General features: G+C 34.5%; 1 protein-coding gene across 3 annotated transcripts in view; it reads left to right on the plus strand.

Moving 5' to 3' along the window:
• LOC128211435 (uncharacterized) overlaps positions 1-18,144 on the plus strand; it is a 37,664-nt gene that overhangs the window by 4,120 nt on the left and 15,400 nt on the right. Inside the window, exons 2-10 of one of the 3 annotated variants that reach the window (XM_052916221.1) lie at positions 5,312-5,339; positions 6,536-6,582; positions 6,818-6,907; positions 9,579-10,485; positions 11,364-11,416; positions 14,720-14,971; positions 15,303-15,506; positions 16,007-16,076; positions 17,584-17,715. In XM_052916221.1, the coding sequence (XP_052772181.1) occupies positions 5,324-5,339; positions 6,536-6,582; positions 6,818-6,907; positions 9,579-10,485; positions 11,364-11,416; positions 14,720-14,971; positions 15,303-15,506; positions 16,007-16,076; positions 17,584-17,715 (1,771 nt within the window). In that variant the 5' untranslated portion in view covers positions 5,312-5,323. The remainder of the gene's footprint in view (positions 1-5,311; positions 5,340-6,535; positions 6,583-6,817; positions 6,908-9,578; positions 10,486-11,363; positions 11,417-14,719; positions 14,972-15,302; positions 15,507-16,006; positions 16,077-17,583; positions 17,716-18,144) is intronic. The other 2 variants (XM_052916222.1, XM_052916223.1) reach the window with 2 other exon arrangements.

Here is an 18,144-nt window from a genome sequence, read left to right on the forward strand (position 1 = left end):
GTATGGGTGATATTTGTTATGTTCAGAGGAAATTTAAAATAACTTGCCATATGTATTTGACACATAAAGGCAAGATCAGCTTTTCATGTACTGACCTTGTTCGTAGGTCAATGTCACATTCGAGGGCATTCGTCACATACTGTGACAGCTTTTGTTTTTTTAGTTTTTTAATGAAGAGCTCATAAAACACCTTCTTATGAGCTATGTTTTTAAGACGGAAAAACCTCATCAACCGTAAATGCTGGTACATCCGTCTTTCCATTCGTCACAAAAACTTGCGTTGATCTTATCTCTAAACTTATGATAGCCCTAGTGAGGATTTTCCAGCAGCATTGGACGTTGTGCAGCTAGGCTTTCATATATGAAGGCACGCAGTTACTGCAGAGGTATGACCCGTGACATAATAAGAATATATGGATGCAATGTCACAAATTATTTTGTCATGCGTATAATTATTACAGCATACGGGCTATATTCATGACATTTCAAAGGATTGTTAAGTACCATGTGAAGTTGGGCGACAGGAATTGTATGTGTCCCTTCACCCAATAATTAAAGAGTTACGGCGCTGACTTAGTTTTAGTGTCGTTTGAACGAGCAATAATGTGCCCCGGCAAAATTAAAAAGTTTGAGAGGAAGTGTCATGAAACTTTACATCAATATTAAGCAACATGAAGATCTGCAAATATTGTCGCTGCGCCCAACTTATACATGTCGCGCGTTTTTCAATACGTTTATGCCAGAATAAAACAAATACTGTGTGAAGTTGTGCACATGAGGGTTTGTGTGTTGCTTCACACAATAAGAGGAGAGTTATGGCCTTTGACTTTGTGAATATATGGCCTATGGAACATGCACTTTTGTTTCGGGCATAACTTCTATCACATTAGAGCCAGAGTCATGACACTTGCAAATATATTAATCGGCATGTGAAGTTGTACTGCTAAATTGCACGTTTAGCTTTCTTTAATAACAATTGAGTTATTGCCCTTGATCTATTTTAAAACCGCGTATAAAGCATGTAATTGTGTGCATCTCAATCTCAATATACGAACCAAAGTAATAAAACTAAAACTGAATGAAAAACCAGCAAGTTTTGCATCTGATCTTGTGTTTGAGGCCGTGCCTAGCCGATTAATGGCCCTTGCAATAAATAAAAGACATAAACCATTGTATTGAATTTGCATCTTATATTTAAAGGTATTTGAATTATGGTCATAACCCTTCATAAACATGTACGTATGCATGTTAAAATGTACACCTGGGGGTCAACGTCAATGTCACTGTTACTAAACAGGTTCAAGTTTTTCTCTTCTGTTAAGATTTAAAACCGTACGTGAAGTTAACCTTTTCTGTCATAAATACATAAAACCACAGCAGTAGAAACTTCAAGTAAAATCCCTGTTCAGAAGCACAAGTTTATGCTCCAACCGACACTGAACGAGAGACACGATCGTACTTTAACCACAAACAGACCACACACACATCAAACTAGCTTAACGAATAAATAAAGGCGCGATTTAACAACTACGTCTCACAATTGGAGTCTTAGTAGTTAATGCACTTAAGACAATGCAGACTGATTTACAAATATCCATATTCTTTTTTTAAATACATGTATGGAGAAAGACAACGATTAATAAAGTACTCGTTATTTACTAACACCAAGTTAACATTTAAAATTTTGCAATATTTAATATTTCTGACTCTACAATACAGCATTTTTGATTCAGATAATACTTAGATTGGATACCTTCTATTTTAACATTGCGTCAATTCTAAGTACAAGTTATGTAAAAAAAATCAACCAACCTTCCGTCCGTCCGTCTGTCCGTCCGTCACCCTTGTCCGGATAAAAACTTCAAAACCTCTAATGAGATTGGAATAAAATTTCAATTATAAATATAACGCAATGAGAGAGAGGGTACAGTGCACAAAAACGTTATCATATCTTTCTTATTTGTTTAGTTATCTCCGCTTACCTTTTTTTTTCATAATTGGTGCTTGCAAACCCCTTTTCAGAGAATGACTTAAATGACTGATGGGTTTTTAATTAAACGTGGTTTATAGATAAATGGCAATGACAGAAAATGCAGTACACAATAACCATAATATCATGCTTAAGTTTTATCGCCTTAACCATTGATTCATAATTGGTTTGCCCGAGCCAAAATAGTTGAAGGATTGAAACGAAATTTAACAGAACTTGAAGTGTAAATGCAAATAAGAAGGCAGTACCCAAGAACAATAATCCTTCCCTGCATTTTTAGTAGTTATCATCCATGATAATCTCCTTGATCTGATAGTTTTGGAAAATTCGAGTTGTCTGGGCCATATCTGAAAAAGGACTAAAGGAATTGAAATTGAACTTGAAATATAGATAGATGAAGGCAAGCATATTTTTGTTATCTCCACTTGACCTCCCCATTAACCTGATTCTTTTCTATAATGGGTGTTTATCTGAAAATACTTAAGTGATCGAAATGAAACTTGAAATGAAGATGGAAATAAATGCAGTACCCTATCCTGCATATATACTGAGTTATCTCCCTTTAACCTGATAATTTTACAGGATGGGTACTTGTTCGGTTGGTTCATTCGTTGAAATGTTCTTAGGGGATTTAAATGAAAGTTGGTATATAAATAGATCACAATGACATAATATATTTAGGCTTTCATGCAATCATGACATTTGTGAATTTCAATTGCTGCTTTTTCATTTCATTGCTTAACATTTACCATACAGTTAAGTTCTAAAACCTGCCAATATCTTTCCATGTTATTATGTCCATCGTTTTTTTTTCAACTTTTGTAAAATAATGCTACAAGTATTCACTTTTTACTAGCACGTTGTTTTACAATTACTGCCATTTCAAAGAAAATGGGCGTGATAGGAGCATCCATTACTTCCATCGATGTCTTGTTTAAGTATGGTAATTTTTGAATTTTACGGAATGCTTGGGAGCGTTTACATTTGCTGTTATAAACTCATGTTCACTCATATATAGATATGCTCATCTTCTTTTCAAATATTGCCATTAAGTTTGCTTGCCTACGAACCATGTTTATGCCTCTATAAATGATTCATAAAACAGATAGTGTCTGTCTGACTAAACCGCCATCTTTTATTTCATATTTGTCACTTAAAATAGTATTGTACTTGACCTATGTAGCCAATTTGTGGTCCTTATTTTGAGTTATAATCGTTGTCTTTCTCTAGCATGTAGGATGTCTTCTTTGATTAATCAGTTCTCAAAAGCAATCACAGAGACTGCTAGTATCATAAAGCGTCGCACATTTCCATTATTATCATACCACTGTTATGTTGCTTTATGTTTGTCGAACACTATAAAATTACGCAACGGTATGGTTGCATTATAATAAGGACACAAAACATTAGTATAAATACATGTATGTCTTTACGGCAAAATGTTTTACAAAAAATAACGGAAAGTCGCAAAACATGTCTTAACTATTAGCAGAGAAAATTGTAAGACGATACATTCAAACTGTCTGTCTGTCCGTCACAAATCGTGTCCGCGCTATATCTTTTGAACTGCTTGAAGATTTTGTTCACGTTTTGTCTTTACTCCAACAAGCAGAAGAAGATGTCTATATAAATAAATACTACGCAACAGTTGTTCAGTCTGGAGTTGTATCAATATTTAACATTTTCTATGACATAACATTTGTAAACATTAAGTTCAGTGTCTAGGCCAGGTGCCCCTAGTTAAGGATCATTTACTATTTAAATGTTACAGCAGCCTATAAAATTCAATAGTGTTCAGCAGACGAATGAACTAAATAAAATTGTTGAAACTCATATCTCAAATACTATTCATTCTAAAGCAATCATACTTACACAATACACAATAGCCATTACACAATTACGTTACATAACTCCATATTAACTCGAAGTACAAAAATGGCCCTTGATTGACATTTTTTACTTTTTTACTTTTTATATTGCTGTCGTCAGGTTTATTTTTACATTTTTACATTTTAACGAGGTTTTCACAAATAAAAACCCTGTTTATTACAGTGCCATACGCAAATGATCGGGTGGTAGGTCGGCGTCAAACTCACATATGGTGTCGATTAATTGTAGATGCGTTTAGTGACCAATCCTGGTTTATAGGAAGAGGTCATAGAGACCTCTCACGAGATTGCGTTTTGGGTCCCTATGGTCAAGGTCAAGGTTACTGATCGTGAAAATAGAAAAATGGTTGGTATTGAATAACTCTAATTAGGGTAGACATATTGCGACCAAAATTGGTATTTAGGAAAAGTACATAGAGACAATCATGGGATTGTCTTTGGGATCCCGAGAGTCATGGTCATGGTCGCTAAAATAGAAAAATGGTTTCTACTGAATAACTGTATATAGGGTTAAAATATTGTGACCAAAATTTATATATATAGGATGAGTTTATTGATACCTTTCATGGGTTTTCGTTCGGGACCCTAGGATCAAGGTCACTGTTACTAAAAATAGAAAAACGGTTGGTACTGAATAACTTTAGTCAGGTTTGACATATTGCGGCCAAACTTGCTACATAAAAATAGTTTATGGAGATCTTCCATGGGATTGCGTTGGGGGCCCCTAGGGTCAATGCAACTGTAACTAAAAGTAGAAAAACGGTTGGTTCTGAACACCTTTAGTTACAGTTGACAAACTTGGTATGAAGGAAGAGTTTAATGAGGACTTCCATTGGGTTGTTTTTGGGGCCCCTGGTTCTTCTTTTAATCGTTGAAAACCTGGTTTCGTCGATACGGCGTTTCTTGTTTTCTTTTTAAACTAACTTTATTGATTGCTTTTTACCGGCACATATTGCATCAATATTTTAATCATGTCTAAGACAAAGCGGCGCAATGTCGATCGCGCTGTCCTACGATAGCTCTTGTTTGCGTTATTAACTATAATTATCTTTTCCACTCAGTTCCTCACCAATATTTATTTAAGATCATTCGGCTTGCTTTCAAATTCCCATTTCCGTTACAATATTATGAACATTTTTAAATCTAGTGGTCTTTTAAACGCACTATTTGAAACCGTATAACACCAAACATCCCATTTTGTAACCCATGATTTTTTAACATGTCATGACAAAATGTAGATCTGACGATACTTGGTTTTGATTTGCGCTACTTTAGTCTGTAAGCCTGTGGCATACAACCTAAAACTGGTGCCTAAGCTATGAATGAATGAAAGCATGTTCTGTAAAAAAAATGATTAAAACTGTCATCTTTTTGTAGTTATTTTTAAAGCCGTCGAACTATGTGTAATATAACACATTGATTTCTATTTTAGGTGGATGAAATTATGAGCAAAATGGCAGGTAGTTAAAACGTTTCCATAGCTTTTTATTTATATACAAGTGAATAAGATGTCCGATGTGTGCTTTACTCAGTTAAATTACGTTTTGTGTTTCTGATGAAAGCACATTGTGATCATGTCTTATAAAGATCATGTAGATATTTATATCTCCCCAATTCATGGGGAGACATATTTTTTTTACCCTGTCCGTCAGTCAGTCAGTCAGTCAGTCAGTCAGTCAGTCAGTCAGTCCGTACGTCTCACTTCGTTTCCGCTCAATAACTAAAGAACGCTTGCACCCAGGAACTTCATACTTGGTATTCTAGTTGGTCATGACTAGGAGATGACCCCTATTGATTTTGAGATCACTAGATCAAAGGTCAAGGACGCCGTGACCTTGAGGTGAAGAAACGGTTTCTGCTCAATAACTAAAGATCCTTTGGGTCCAGGAACTTCATACTTGGTATTCTAGTTGTTCATGACTAGTAGATGACCCCTATTGATTTTGAAATCAAAGATCAAGGTTTTCAGGTAAAAAAAACGATATGTTGGCGGTGACCCTAAGCTTAAAACTGGTTTCTACTCAATAACTAAAGAACACTCTTACCAAGGAACTTTATACTTGGTATGCTAGTTGGTCATAACTAGTAGATGACTCCTGATTTTGATATCAGTAAGTCAAGGTCACCGTGACCTTGAGGTGAAGAAACGGTTTCTGCTCAATAACTAAATAATGCTTGCACCCAGGAATTTTATACTTGGTATGCTAGTTGGTCACGACTAGTAAATAAACTCTATTGATTTTGAGATCGGTAGGTCAAAGGTCAAGGTCACCGTGACCATGAGGTGAAGAAACGGTTTGCGCTCAATAAATAAAGAATGCTTGCACCCAGGAACTTCATACTTGGTATGCTAGTTGATGACTAGTAGATGACCCATATTGATTTTGAGATCACTATGTCAAAGGTCAAGGTCGCAGTAGATATTCACTATTTAATACGGGCGAATAAACCAATCTTCACTGTTGGTTTGTCTCCTGTCCAAAATTTAAAATTTCATGTCCATCATTTATTTTTTCTCAGATACGACCACATACTAGGGGAGACAAGCGCTTTTTCAAAAAACAATCTCTAGTTGCATTTGGTTTTGATGTTATTAACAATCAATATAATCAATATTTCATCGATCATTTGTAAACCTTATGTTGCGTGCTTATAGAACTCACCGTGACTGTCCAAGACGATGAAAGAAATGTTAGATTAAAGGTGAGTATATCTGCTTTAAAACCTTTTTCATATATTTTAAAAATATTGCATTTTGTATAATCTTAACATTACATGTTCAATGTCATCTTAGTATCGAAGTGCTTGTTCCATTGATAGGAAGAGTAAATTGAATGCTTTCAACTACAATTTCAATCGTTTCCAACCTGCTATCTGCCCAAAGTAATTTTATAAACTCATTTGTATGTATGATATTTGAACTCCAACTTGAAAACAGCAGGAACACAATGCCGATACAGAAAATACTAGATATCCAGAAAGGCTTGCAGATACAGGTCGACCCCCACCTCTACCGACGAAAAAAAAGGTTCGTTAAAATGTTGACACCTTCCCAGGTGCTTTGCGCATAAATTTAAAACAATACAATTGATAAAACGTTATATAACATACACGTTATATAAATTTAATTCACACAGACATGATGTTTCGTTTTCACCCAGAAAATGACTTAATTAAACAATTTTAAATTTTAAGATGTAACAGCTCCTAAGGAAAGGTATCTTTCAATAGCCTGATGAGGCTTAACAAAATGTATTTTACCAAATTCTATATCCTATGCTACGTCTTTAAAGCCCAAAAAATGTGCAAGAATATAAAAACCAAAATGGATAATTATTTCTTCTGGGCTATGTATGTTTGGTTATAACCTTAATACGCTCGATGTAGTTTTTGTTGTACTGCTGCTTTTTAACAAGGTTTACATAGTAAAATCTGGTTATTAGAATGACGAACGTCGTTGTTCGGGCGGGCGGCTGGGCGATCGGGTGGCGTCAAACTCACCTATGAAAATGAATAACTTTGGTTAAGGTTGACATATTTTGACCCAACTTGGTATTAAGGAAGAATTTATGGAGACCTACCATGGGATTGCGTTTAGGGTCCATAAGGTTAAGGTCAAGGTCAATGTTACTGAAAATAGAAAAACGGTTTAAACTGAATAACTTTAGTTAGGGTTGACATATCTCGACCCAACTTGGTATAGAGGAAGAGTTTATGGAGAACTTTCATTGGCTTGCGTTTGGGGTCCCTAGGGTCAAGGTCACTGTTACTAAAAATAGAAAAAACTGTGGAAAGGGAATAATGTTTAGTTAGGGTTCACATATCTAGACCAAACTTGTTTTAAAGGAAGAGTTTATGGAGCCATTTCATGGGATTGTGTTTGGGGTCCCTAGTGTCTATGTCACTGTTACTAAAAATAGAAAAACAGACACAGGCTAAAGTTCTTCAGTCAATCATTAAAAATCTGGTTTCGTTGCATTGCGGCGTTTCTTGTCTTATATATTTTATTACTTGTTATAAAATGTTTCTTATTGGACCGCTTTGTCGAAGTTTTGGAATTGCGATGATATACGACGTCAATACATAAGCACCATTTACATTTTTTATCTTGTTTGAAACAAGGAGTCATAAAGCTTAGGTATTTGTGTAACAATACTCACTGTAGTCTGTAGGATATGTTATTGTTAGAAAAAAAACGTTCCGCGATAAATTGCTTTAGCAAAAACTGATCAAATGCTTTCAAACATAGATGCGCCGCAATTCTAAAATATTCAATGTTTAAATTCACATAATTTAACTAATTGCAACGCTGAAAAATCAATTGAACATATAATAATTTGAAAATGGTAGTGTAAAACACATCACATTCAATTTACCGCAATGAAAAGTCATTTGACCAATCACAAATATCGCTTTCGTAAGATCAGAGGAACATAGTATTCGTTCATTAGACTTTCTAAGGAACCGCGATAAGAGTGTAATTATTACAATACAAACGTCAAACTTTCTCTTTATATGTTAGACATGTGGAAAGTCGATAGTGCAACATAAATGAAAATGCAATATTAAGGAGATTCTAGTGAGTTTTTTAGCTCGACTATTATAAGAATAAGGAGAGCTATACTACTCACCCAAGCGTCGGCGTCGGCGTCACCCCTTGGTTAAGGTTTTGCGTGCAAGCACACATATGTTAATATATCAGCAACTACTTGAGGTATTGCATTGACACTTATTACAAAGGTACTCAACAATCCAACCTACTTAATTAACCAAGTTAGATAACTCTAGTTTGCATTTAATGCCAATAAAAGGCCTTTATTATTTGACTTAGAAATTCTGATAAAGTTTTGCGTGCAAGCACACATAGGTTAATATCTCAGCAACTACTTGAGGTATTGCATTGAGACTTAATACAATAGTACTCAACCATCCAACCTACTTTATATACCAAGTAAGATAACTCTAGTTTGCATTTAATGCAAATAAAAGGCCTTTATGTTTTTACTTAGAAATTCTGGTTAAGGTTTTGTAGGTAAGCACACATCGGTTAATATCTCAGCAACTACTTGAGGTATTGCAATGAGACTTTATACAATGGTACTCAACCATCCAACCTACTAAATTAATCAAGTTAGATAACTCTAGGTTGCATTTAATGAAAAATAATTGCCCTTTATAATTCGACTAAGAAATTCTGGTTAAGGTTTTGCATGTAACAGCATTTAAGTCAATATCTCAGCAAATATATCATGTATTGCATTGAAACTTTACATATGTATTTCCAACTATATAAGCTACTAAATTAATTAAGTAAGGTAACACTTTTTTGAATATAATGCAAATTATAGGCCTTTATTATTTGACTTATTAATTATTATTATTAATTCTGTTTAAGGTTTTGCCTTTAAGCACACATAGGTTAATATCTCAGCAACTACTGGATGTATTGCATTGAGACTTTATAAAATGGTACTCAACCATCCTATCTACTTAAATAACCAAGTAAGATAACTCTAATTTGCATTAAATTCAAATAATGGCCCCTTTTTATTCGACATAGAAATTCTGATTAAGGTTTTGCATGTAACCACTTTTAAGTCAATCCTTACACTGAAAAGCGGCGGAATAGTCGATCGAGCTGTCTCTGTGACAGCTATTGTTTTTGTTGTTTATCGTCCATGCCTTTACATGTATTTCAGAGGATCCTTAAGATTTGTGGGGTCGATTACTATAATTTGAAAAATCTAGACTTTGATAAATATATTAAAGAGAACATGGAAGATTTTGTTTTATGTGACAAAAAGGATTATGGAGGCGAGATGATGATAGAGTGTCCATCAGAAAGTTTTGATGCCTTAGAGCAATACGTAGCTAAATTTAAAGACTCGATTGTATCAACAACGGCAGAATTCGAATATCCCGAATGCAACCAACTGTTATTTAAGAAGTCCGGTTATGCAAATGAAATTGTTTTGGGACATTTATCAGCAAAGGCTAAACGAATTGTCTGCTACTTCGACATAGAGCTCGATGTTGATGGTAAACCGAAATGCATAATTTACGCCACTAGTATCAGCGATCTGCAGAAAGCAAAGGCTGTTGTAGAGAATAGTATTGTTAGAACCGATTGCCCGATGGAAACTTTCAAAAAAATGGAGGAAACATTAAGGCAATACGAATTGAAAAACTTGTTGCAGGTTTTTGAAAATAAAGAAATTGTAACATACGTTTGTACTAAAGATGCGTTGATGGACATAAATAATGAATATCAACACGAGGAAACGATCATTGTATCACAACCGTTTATGTCATATATAAGAGACAAAGGCGAACATGAATTTCAAAAGATGCAAAAAGAAAATTATGTTGATATACAGCTGGTACCTGAGCAACATGCACTGGTGATAAAAGGGTCACACAGACATATTGCAAAATCCAAGAATATGTTGAAAAGCATGTTTGTTAAAAGGGACAACAGGCTTTCTCTTACCTCAAAACAACTTCGAGCTTTAGAGAACAAGTTACAATCGATTGAAGAAAAGTTCAATTGTTGCTGCTCTATTGATTGCATGAAAGATGGTAAAGAAATCTTCTTCCCCTTCAAAGGTATGTTATAGCAAATACTTATTTATATTACATGTATGATGGCACGTACCTTTGCTATCGTGATATGTAAGACACTTTAAACGTTTTTTGCCGACGTTTAAGTATAATTGTGCATTTAATACAACACTAACAATATGCAAACACTACTTTTGAGAATTATATCCACAGTATGCACATTCGGCTTACTTTTTGTATGAACTATTGAGAAAAGTGTCCTAGTTTTTACAACAATATTCGGTCAATTTGCGGACTTCTTACTTACAGAATGTATTGGTTACCTAATTGGCTTAGCTACCTTATGTAGACACAGTATTTGAGGTCCTTTGGAATAATTTGATAAACGAGTATAAGCTTAATATAATGCGGAAATAGATACTCTTTTAAAAAGTTAATAGACTTATACAATTAAGGCATGTAGGAATCACTTTTATGTCTCAAATCATTTCAACTATGACACTATAACGTATTTTAGTCTGCGTGTGTGTTTTATTAAGAACAAGGTATTGTCATAGCTTTAAGTGTTGTTGTTGTTGGCGTCGTCGTGCCAAAGTTTTAACCAAAGCTATAACTCAAATATTGTTCGTGTAAATCGAATAAAGTTTGGTAAACATTTGGCGTTCACTACGCGGCACTCTTATTAAAACATCATGTGAATTGAGTATCATTTACTAAGGCATATAAATCTTAGAATACCACTTGACTAGGAAAGTTGAACGTGTTGCCCCTACCAACGCTTGACTAATAGTTTCATTTATTGAATTTCGGAAGGATCTCTATTCCAAAATACAATGTTACTTTTGCTGTCAAGTTGGATTTTTAGCCGCTAGGCAATGTTTTAGATTGTCTTCAAGCTAGCTTTGTATTCTTTTGTATTATAGAGATACATGCAATTGCTGTTGCTGTGGATAGCGGATCCATTTTAGATGTTCAGGTAAGGCGACCGACACTAGATAATGATGTCGCTACAAATATACGTACCAATAAAAAAAGTCATTGCAATTTCAGGAAATACATGTATTTTTAACTCGACTATTCGAAAAATAAAGAGAGCTATTTGACTCATCCGAGCGTCGGCTTCGGCGTCGGCGTTGGCGTCACATCTTGGTTGAGGTTTTGCATATGAGCTCCTTTATGTCATTATCTCAGCAAATGAATCATGTATTGCATTAAAACTTTAGATATGTATTCCTAACAACCTACTTCATTAATCAAGTAAGATAACACTAATTTAAATATTTTGCAAATTATGGGCCTTTATTATTTGACTTAGAAATTCTAGTTAAGATTTTGCATGTAAGCACACATAGACTTATATCTCAGCAACTACCTGATGTATTGCATGGGATACTTTATTCAATAATACTCAACCATCCAATCTACCTAAAGTACGATAACTATAATTTGTATTAAATTAAAAAAATGGCCCTTTTTTATTCGAAAGAGAAATTCTGCTAAAGGTGTTGCATGTAACCACATTTATGTTAATATCTCAGCAAAAACAACATGTATTGCATTGAAACTTTATACAAGGGCTCTCAGCAATTCAACCTTTTTAATCAAGTTAGATATCTTGCATATAATATAAAGTTTGCCTCATTATTATACGACTTAGAAATTCTGGTCAAGGTGTTGCATGTTGGCACAGATAGGTTAGTATCTCACTAACTACCCGGTTCTTGATTTATTGAATTGAGACTTAATACAGTGATACATGCATGTTTTGATAAACGTATTCAATCCTTACACTAAAAAAACGACGGAATAGTCGAGCGCGCTGTCTCTGTGACAACTCTTGTTATGAAAAGTACACAATTTATGTAATAACTACATTTTGTCGAACAAGTCAGAAATAATGTAAATTATCCGGACTGGTAAACTCAGTTTGTAGCGCATATTGACCCGGAATTGCTGCATTCCTATTTAACATTTTAAATTATACATGTTTATTTAGTTTCATATGACACATTCGCCTTATCATAAAAGACATATTTTTTACACTTTAGTTGATACTGGAAACTATACGTTGTTGCTTATTTTTAAACATACTTTAAAAAAAAAATTCTGGACTTTACATTTCCGGAAATGGAAATATCATTGATAGAGATAATATAATGTTAAAGATATGAACTAGAAAGCTAAAAAATTATTCAATACTTATTTACTAACAAATTTGAATGGTGAGCACATCGAAAACATAAATTTAGTCTTGGAGGTATACTGCAATCTCCTTTTATTTATAAAATGACGTTTTGCTTTCTATTGTATTATTGGATTCGTCTTGGTTTTACCTTTTACATGATTAGGCATGGTACAAGTGTTGCTGTTTTTATAAAATCCATACTATAAGCCTTCGAAGTATTTTCAAATTGCATTATTATGGAAATTTAATTTCTCACTTTAAGTGGCCGCTACACTAAATTTGAGTTCACTGTTAATATCTGTAAATTGCAGTCGACTAGTGACGTATTTTCTTAGCACATCGGGCTGCTCTTAACGAAGTTAAGCATTTTTAAATACATCATTTAAACAAACTTATTTGTACGGTGTTCTCATTGTGAACTTGTACAATTTAGACGGCATGAGTCTAACATGAATAAGAAAGTGTATCCGATAGATGACACAAACCTGACTCTGTGCATTTTACTATGGAAATTGTTATTATTGGATTTCCTTTCTTGTTAGAACGTTTATAACAAAGGGATTTAAGAAAACAATACATATGGCAATGTTTTTTAATATACCAAATGTACCAATGTTTGTATCAATTATTGCAGGACCCAACAAAACTACTTTAAAAATAACGATATTTGTAATTAAAAAAATGAATTATGAAACACAACATTTTAGATCTAATAACTATGTGACCAGCAATTGGTTGAATGATGATATATATGCTATGACAATTGTAATAAACTATAAAGCTATGTGTGCTATTTTGTTTAGTGCCGATTATTCCATGACATTCTAGAGATATGTGCAATCGATCGTTTCTCTTTTTTTCATATGTCATAGTTCATTTTTGCAATCTACGGAAAATGAAGCGAGCGCAGCGCAGGCGGAGAAAGCTTGCACCATTTTCGGTAGAACGCTAAAATGAGTTGGTGTTCGCACATATTTGACCCCCTAGCTTGGCCCACTTTAAAGTAAGTAACGTGTTACTTTTTGCGGAAGTAAAATGCCCAGACGTTAAAGCTTATTTAAATCAGTAAAAGGGTGTCGTTGGTATATTATCGCGGCTTTGAGAATTATTCAATATAGAAAATAAAATCAAGTGCGTGTTGTACAAAAAAAGAGAACAGCACAAAAGAGGTGTTATGTTGTGTTTTTTTTAGATATTTGTATATTTATTATTTCCTTGGTACGCTTGCATAGTACAATTTATGAGATAACATATCTCGTAATGAAGTTGTGCTCTTCTGAATTACGCTAATTTAATCCTTTTTCGCATGATAATTGTAACCAACAAAAAAACACACATTTTGATATTGAATTTTGCATGTTTGGTTTTATATTATTAATACATAAAAATAAGATGTAAAATATTAAGCGTAAATGCCTTATTTTTATTCAAATGTTGTGTCTGAATATATTTACATTACTTAAAGAGTAGTTGTTAAAGCGATTCGATAGATGATTACACACTTTTTTAATGATGTATGCTTTAACTACCGTAAGACAACAGCACCTTTAGCTGTCATTCATACTAACTTCATTCCGCAAGCATTCGGACAGTTGTACCAAATCATATAGAACGACAAAATATTCTCTACGAAAGTAAAAGTTTATATTCATCATTAAATCTGCCCAACATAATATGGAGCTACAGTAATTGGTTAGATTCACGATTGACATTGTCCTACAAATATGTACGAACACCATATTGTTTTGTTTTTTATGTTTTGGGCAGTCTGAGGGTACAGATAAATATATATATTGGGTTCATCTTATCAAGGAGACTACGACATCAAATCTTAAGGTCAAGAATTATTAAGTTAATTTTACAACCCCATTTGAAAGTTGTACTTGCTGTATCATGTAAACTTTGTCCTTGCTTATAAATAATTCTTCATTTCTGTATTTGTTATATGTTCATCGAAATATCAACTTAAAAAAGCGATCGCACGCTAAGTGCGTCAATAAGAAGGCCCTATTTATACTGATTGTTCGTCAATGTTTTTTGGAGTTTTATTGCCATACATGTTTTTAAATAATTAACTTTTAATTTATTTTACAGGCTGAAGTTTTGGTCAATACAGTTGGCACTGACCTAAAGTTAGACACGGGTTTCCTTTCAAGTCAAATTTTGAAAGAAGCAGGCTCTTCCATTCAAAAAGAGTTAACGGACAAGAATCAAGAGCTTCCCTGCAAAAGTGGAACCTGTTTGGTAACAACTGCGGGGAACTTGTCAATGCGGCCAGGATCACAAAGGACAAAGTTAATAATTCACTGCGTCTTACCGAAATTTAAAAAGGAATCCTTTACACAGGTACCCTTAGTAATTCTTTTTAAACATATATTGTATAAACCTTCAGGCAACTCTTTCGCTGATTTTTCTGAGGCGTCAATGCTATTAAGAAATAACGATATTTTTATATGTAATATATCTTGATTAAGTATTTGTCGGTTATTACCTGTAAGATAATGAAACTGGTTCATTAAAAGGCGGCCCAAATATTTGGCTGCTGGACTTGTCATTGTAGTTTTTTGTATTTTTGAAAGATCTGTGTGGTAAGGTAACTTATTCAAAACATGAATACAACGCGTCAATAATATCAACCAAAATTAGTATGAGGAATAGTGTTTGCAATGCGTTTCAGAATGTGAGGGACATGGTTCGAAAATGTCTCATTGAATCCGACGTGCGAAGTTGCCACTCCGTAGCCTTTCCTGCATTTGGAACTGGCAAACTCGGATATCCAACTCATGAAACAGTAAAAGCGATGTTTGATGCAGTTGAAGATTACCAGCATCAAGCGATCAATCCAACAGTGCACACTGTGTTCTTGTCATCAACAGATCAGGTATACGAGAACTATGTGAAAGAATGAGGACAACATTTAATGGCAAAATCATAAACATTTTCTGTTAAAACTCACTGATGTCCATACCACTAACACTAGCTTGATATAGATCGACGATTCGCAGAGAATAATTAAATATTAAGACAAACTTTACCCGGCTCGGCGTCTGCGTCTAGTTAAAGTGTCAGCATGTCACAGACAATGCGGCTTGTAGTCGCGCGCGTTGTCCTTCGACCGCTCTTGTTAACATTATCTCTTTAACAAGAAGTCTTTAAAACATTAAAACCAAGCGTATAAGTTAATAGCCCCTTGAACAAATTGTTTGTAGTAAACTATGCATTTCTGTGACTAAAGCATTTCAACATTTAAAACTGTAAAGGTGATACGTAGTTTCAAATTCATTAAATGATGTTTAAAACAATTTCAATATTTTATCGCTTAGTTATAGTCTTTATAATGAAATGTTGTAAAGATTAGGGGTTTTTTTTATTTCTTCGCAGGCTTTCAAACAGGAAGAAACGATACGGCATCAGAAAAATGGCCAAGAACAGTTCGGAATAAGCATAAAAGGTCAATATCTTTAGAAATGACATAATGAAAGTTTACTTTGTCTAAATAGAAATATTACTTTCACGTTCGATTTATTTAATTATCCTCAAAGTTAAACTTATGTCCTTCTTCGACGATGAGTCGATTGCACATGTCGGTTGGTCGGTCGGTAGGTTGGTCGGTATGTCGGTAAGTCGGAAATGAAAGCTTGTCAGAGTAATATATTGACAATGCCTGTATCCATGGCACTAAAACTTGATTTAGAGGTTGATCGTAACCAATAGATAGCCCCAATTAACTTTGAGATCATCGGCTCAAAGGTCAAGGTCACTCCGACCTTGAATGCAAGAAAAACACTTTCCTAGTGATTTCTCTACAATGCCTCAACATATGACCTTAAAACTTTACTTAGAGTTTTGGCGTGACCAGATGATGACCCTATTGATTTTGATGTCATCCACTCACATGTCAAGGACACTGTGACCTTAAATGCCAAAACACCTTGTCCTAGTGATAAATAAACAATGCTCCAACTTATGGTTTTCAAAATTGACTTTGATTTTGGGGCGTGATCAGTAGTTGAGCCCTATCGATATTTAGGTAATCGGGTCAAATGTCAAGGTCAAGGTGACATTGAACGCGAAAAGCTCGTCGGAGTGATGTGTCGACACTGCCTATACCTGCATGGAGACTGGGCCTGACCTATAGACGACCCTGTAGAGTTTGAAGTCGTCAGATCACATTGACCTTACGTGCGAAATGCTATTTAGAGTCATACATTGACAATGCTTATACCCATGGCCCTCAAATTGGACATGCAGGTTAGTCGTGAGCAGCTGATGAACTCTTTTGATTTTTAGGTCATCAGGTCAAGCTCAAAATGGTCTTAATTGCGACAAGCTTGTCCGAGTGATAACTTGACAATGCCTTAACCCATGTACCACAATCTTTACATAGACGCTAGGTGTGACTAGTCGATGGCCTCTATTGATTTTAAGATCATGATGTAAAGGGTCAAGGTCACAGTGACCTTAAATGCAAAAAGTTTGTCCGTGTGCTTACTAGACATCATATGGTAGTCAAACTTGATATTGATATTGAATGTTTCCAGTAGATTGTCCCTGTTGATTTCGGGGTCATTTTAGTCCAAAAGTAAAGGCATCAGAGTGATAACTTTACAATGTCTGTACCGATGATCCTCAAAAATGACGTTCAGTAATGTCGTGACCAGTAGATGACCTCTTGAATTTGGTGTCGTTAGGTCAAAGCCAAACCACCTTGAACGTGAAAGTCTTGTCCGAGTGATAACTTGACAATGCCAGCTACGACGGTCCTCAAAGTTTACGTGGAGGTTGGGCAATATATGACCCTTATTGTTTTTGATATCATTATGTCAAATTAGCTGACGTTTCGGTCCATGCATGATTATTTAATTGTATAAATATTCCTGACAACGTGGCGCTTTGGGAGCATATTGTTTGACAAATATTTCTTGTATTAGAAACTATACCCTTTCCTCTTTAAACAGGACTGACAAGATTGGAAAGATGCATTCAACTGAGGGGTGAAACTGTCTTCTGTCACATTGTTGTGAAAAAGGAGATGGACAGCATCCCTCCAAATGCTATTATTGTTATTCCCATCAGACACAAACACAAAGGTAAACCTTTTTTAAAACAGCCTGATTAGCCAATCACATGCGTTTGTATATCTGTTTGTCTTAAAACCATTAAGACTATTTTTCAAATTAATGCGTTTTTTTAGATAATTATATGAACATGAATATAAAAAGTGCAATGTATGAGTAAAATTTAAAAGAAAACATACACTCCATGTTCTTTGACTATTTGTTCGACCCTGGTGTTTGCACAAGGTTTGATATGTAAAATAAAGGCCGAAAGGTATTATAACATTATAAAGGGCGATAGGTAATGCAATAACATAGCGCGAAAGGTAACGTAATGTTATAGGCATTAGGGCAATAGGTAATGTAATAATAAAGGGCGATAGGTATTGATATTTTATAGGGCGAAAGGAAACGCAAACTATAGGGTTATAGGTAAGGTTATACAATAGGGCGATAATTTAT

The sequence above is a fragment of the Mya arenaria genome, chromosome 12 (genome assembly GCF_026914265.1).
Source record: "Mya arenaria isolate MELC-2E11 chromosome 12, ASM2691426v1".
In the NCBI taxonomy this organism is placed as follows: Eukaryota; Metazoa; Mollusca; class Bivalvia; order Myida; family Myidae; genus Mya; species Mya arenaria.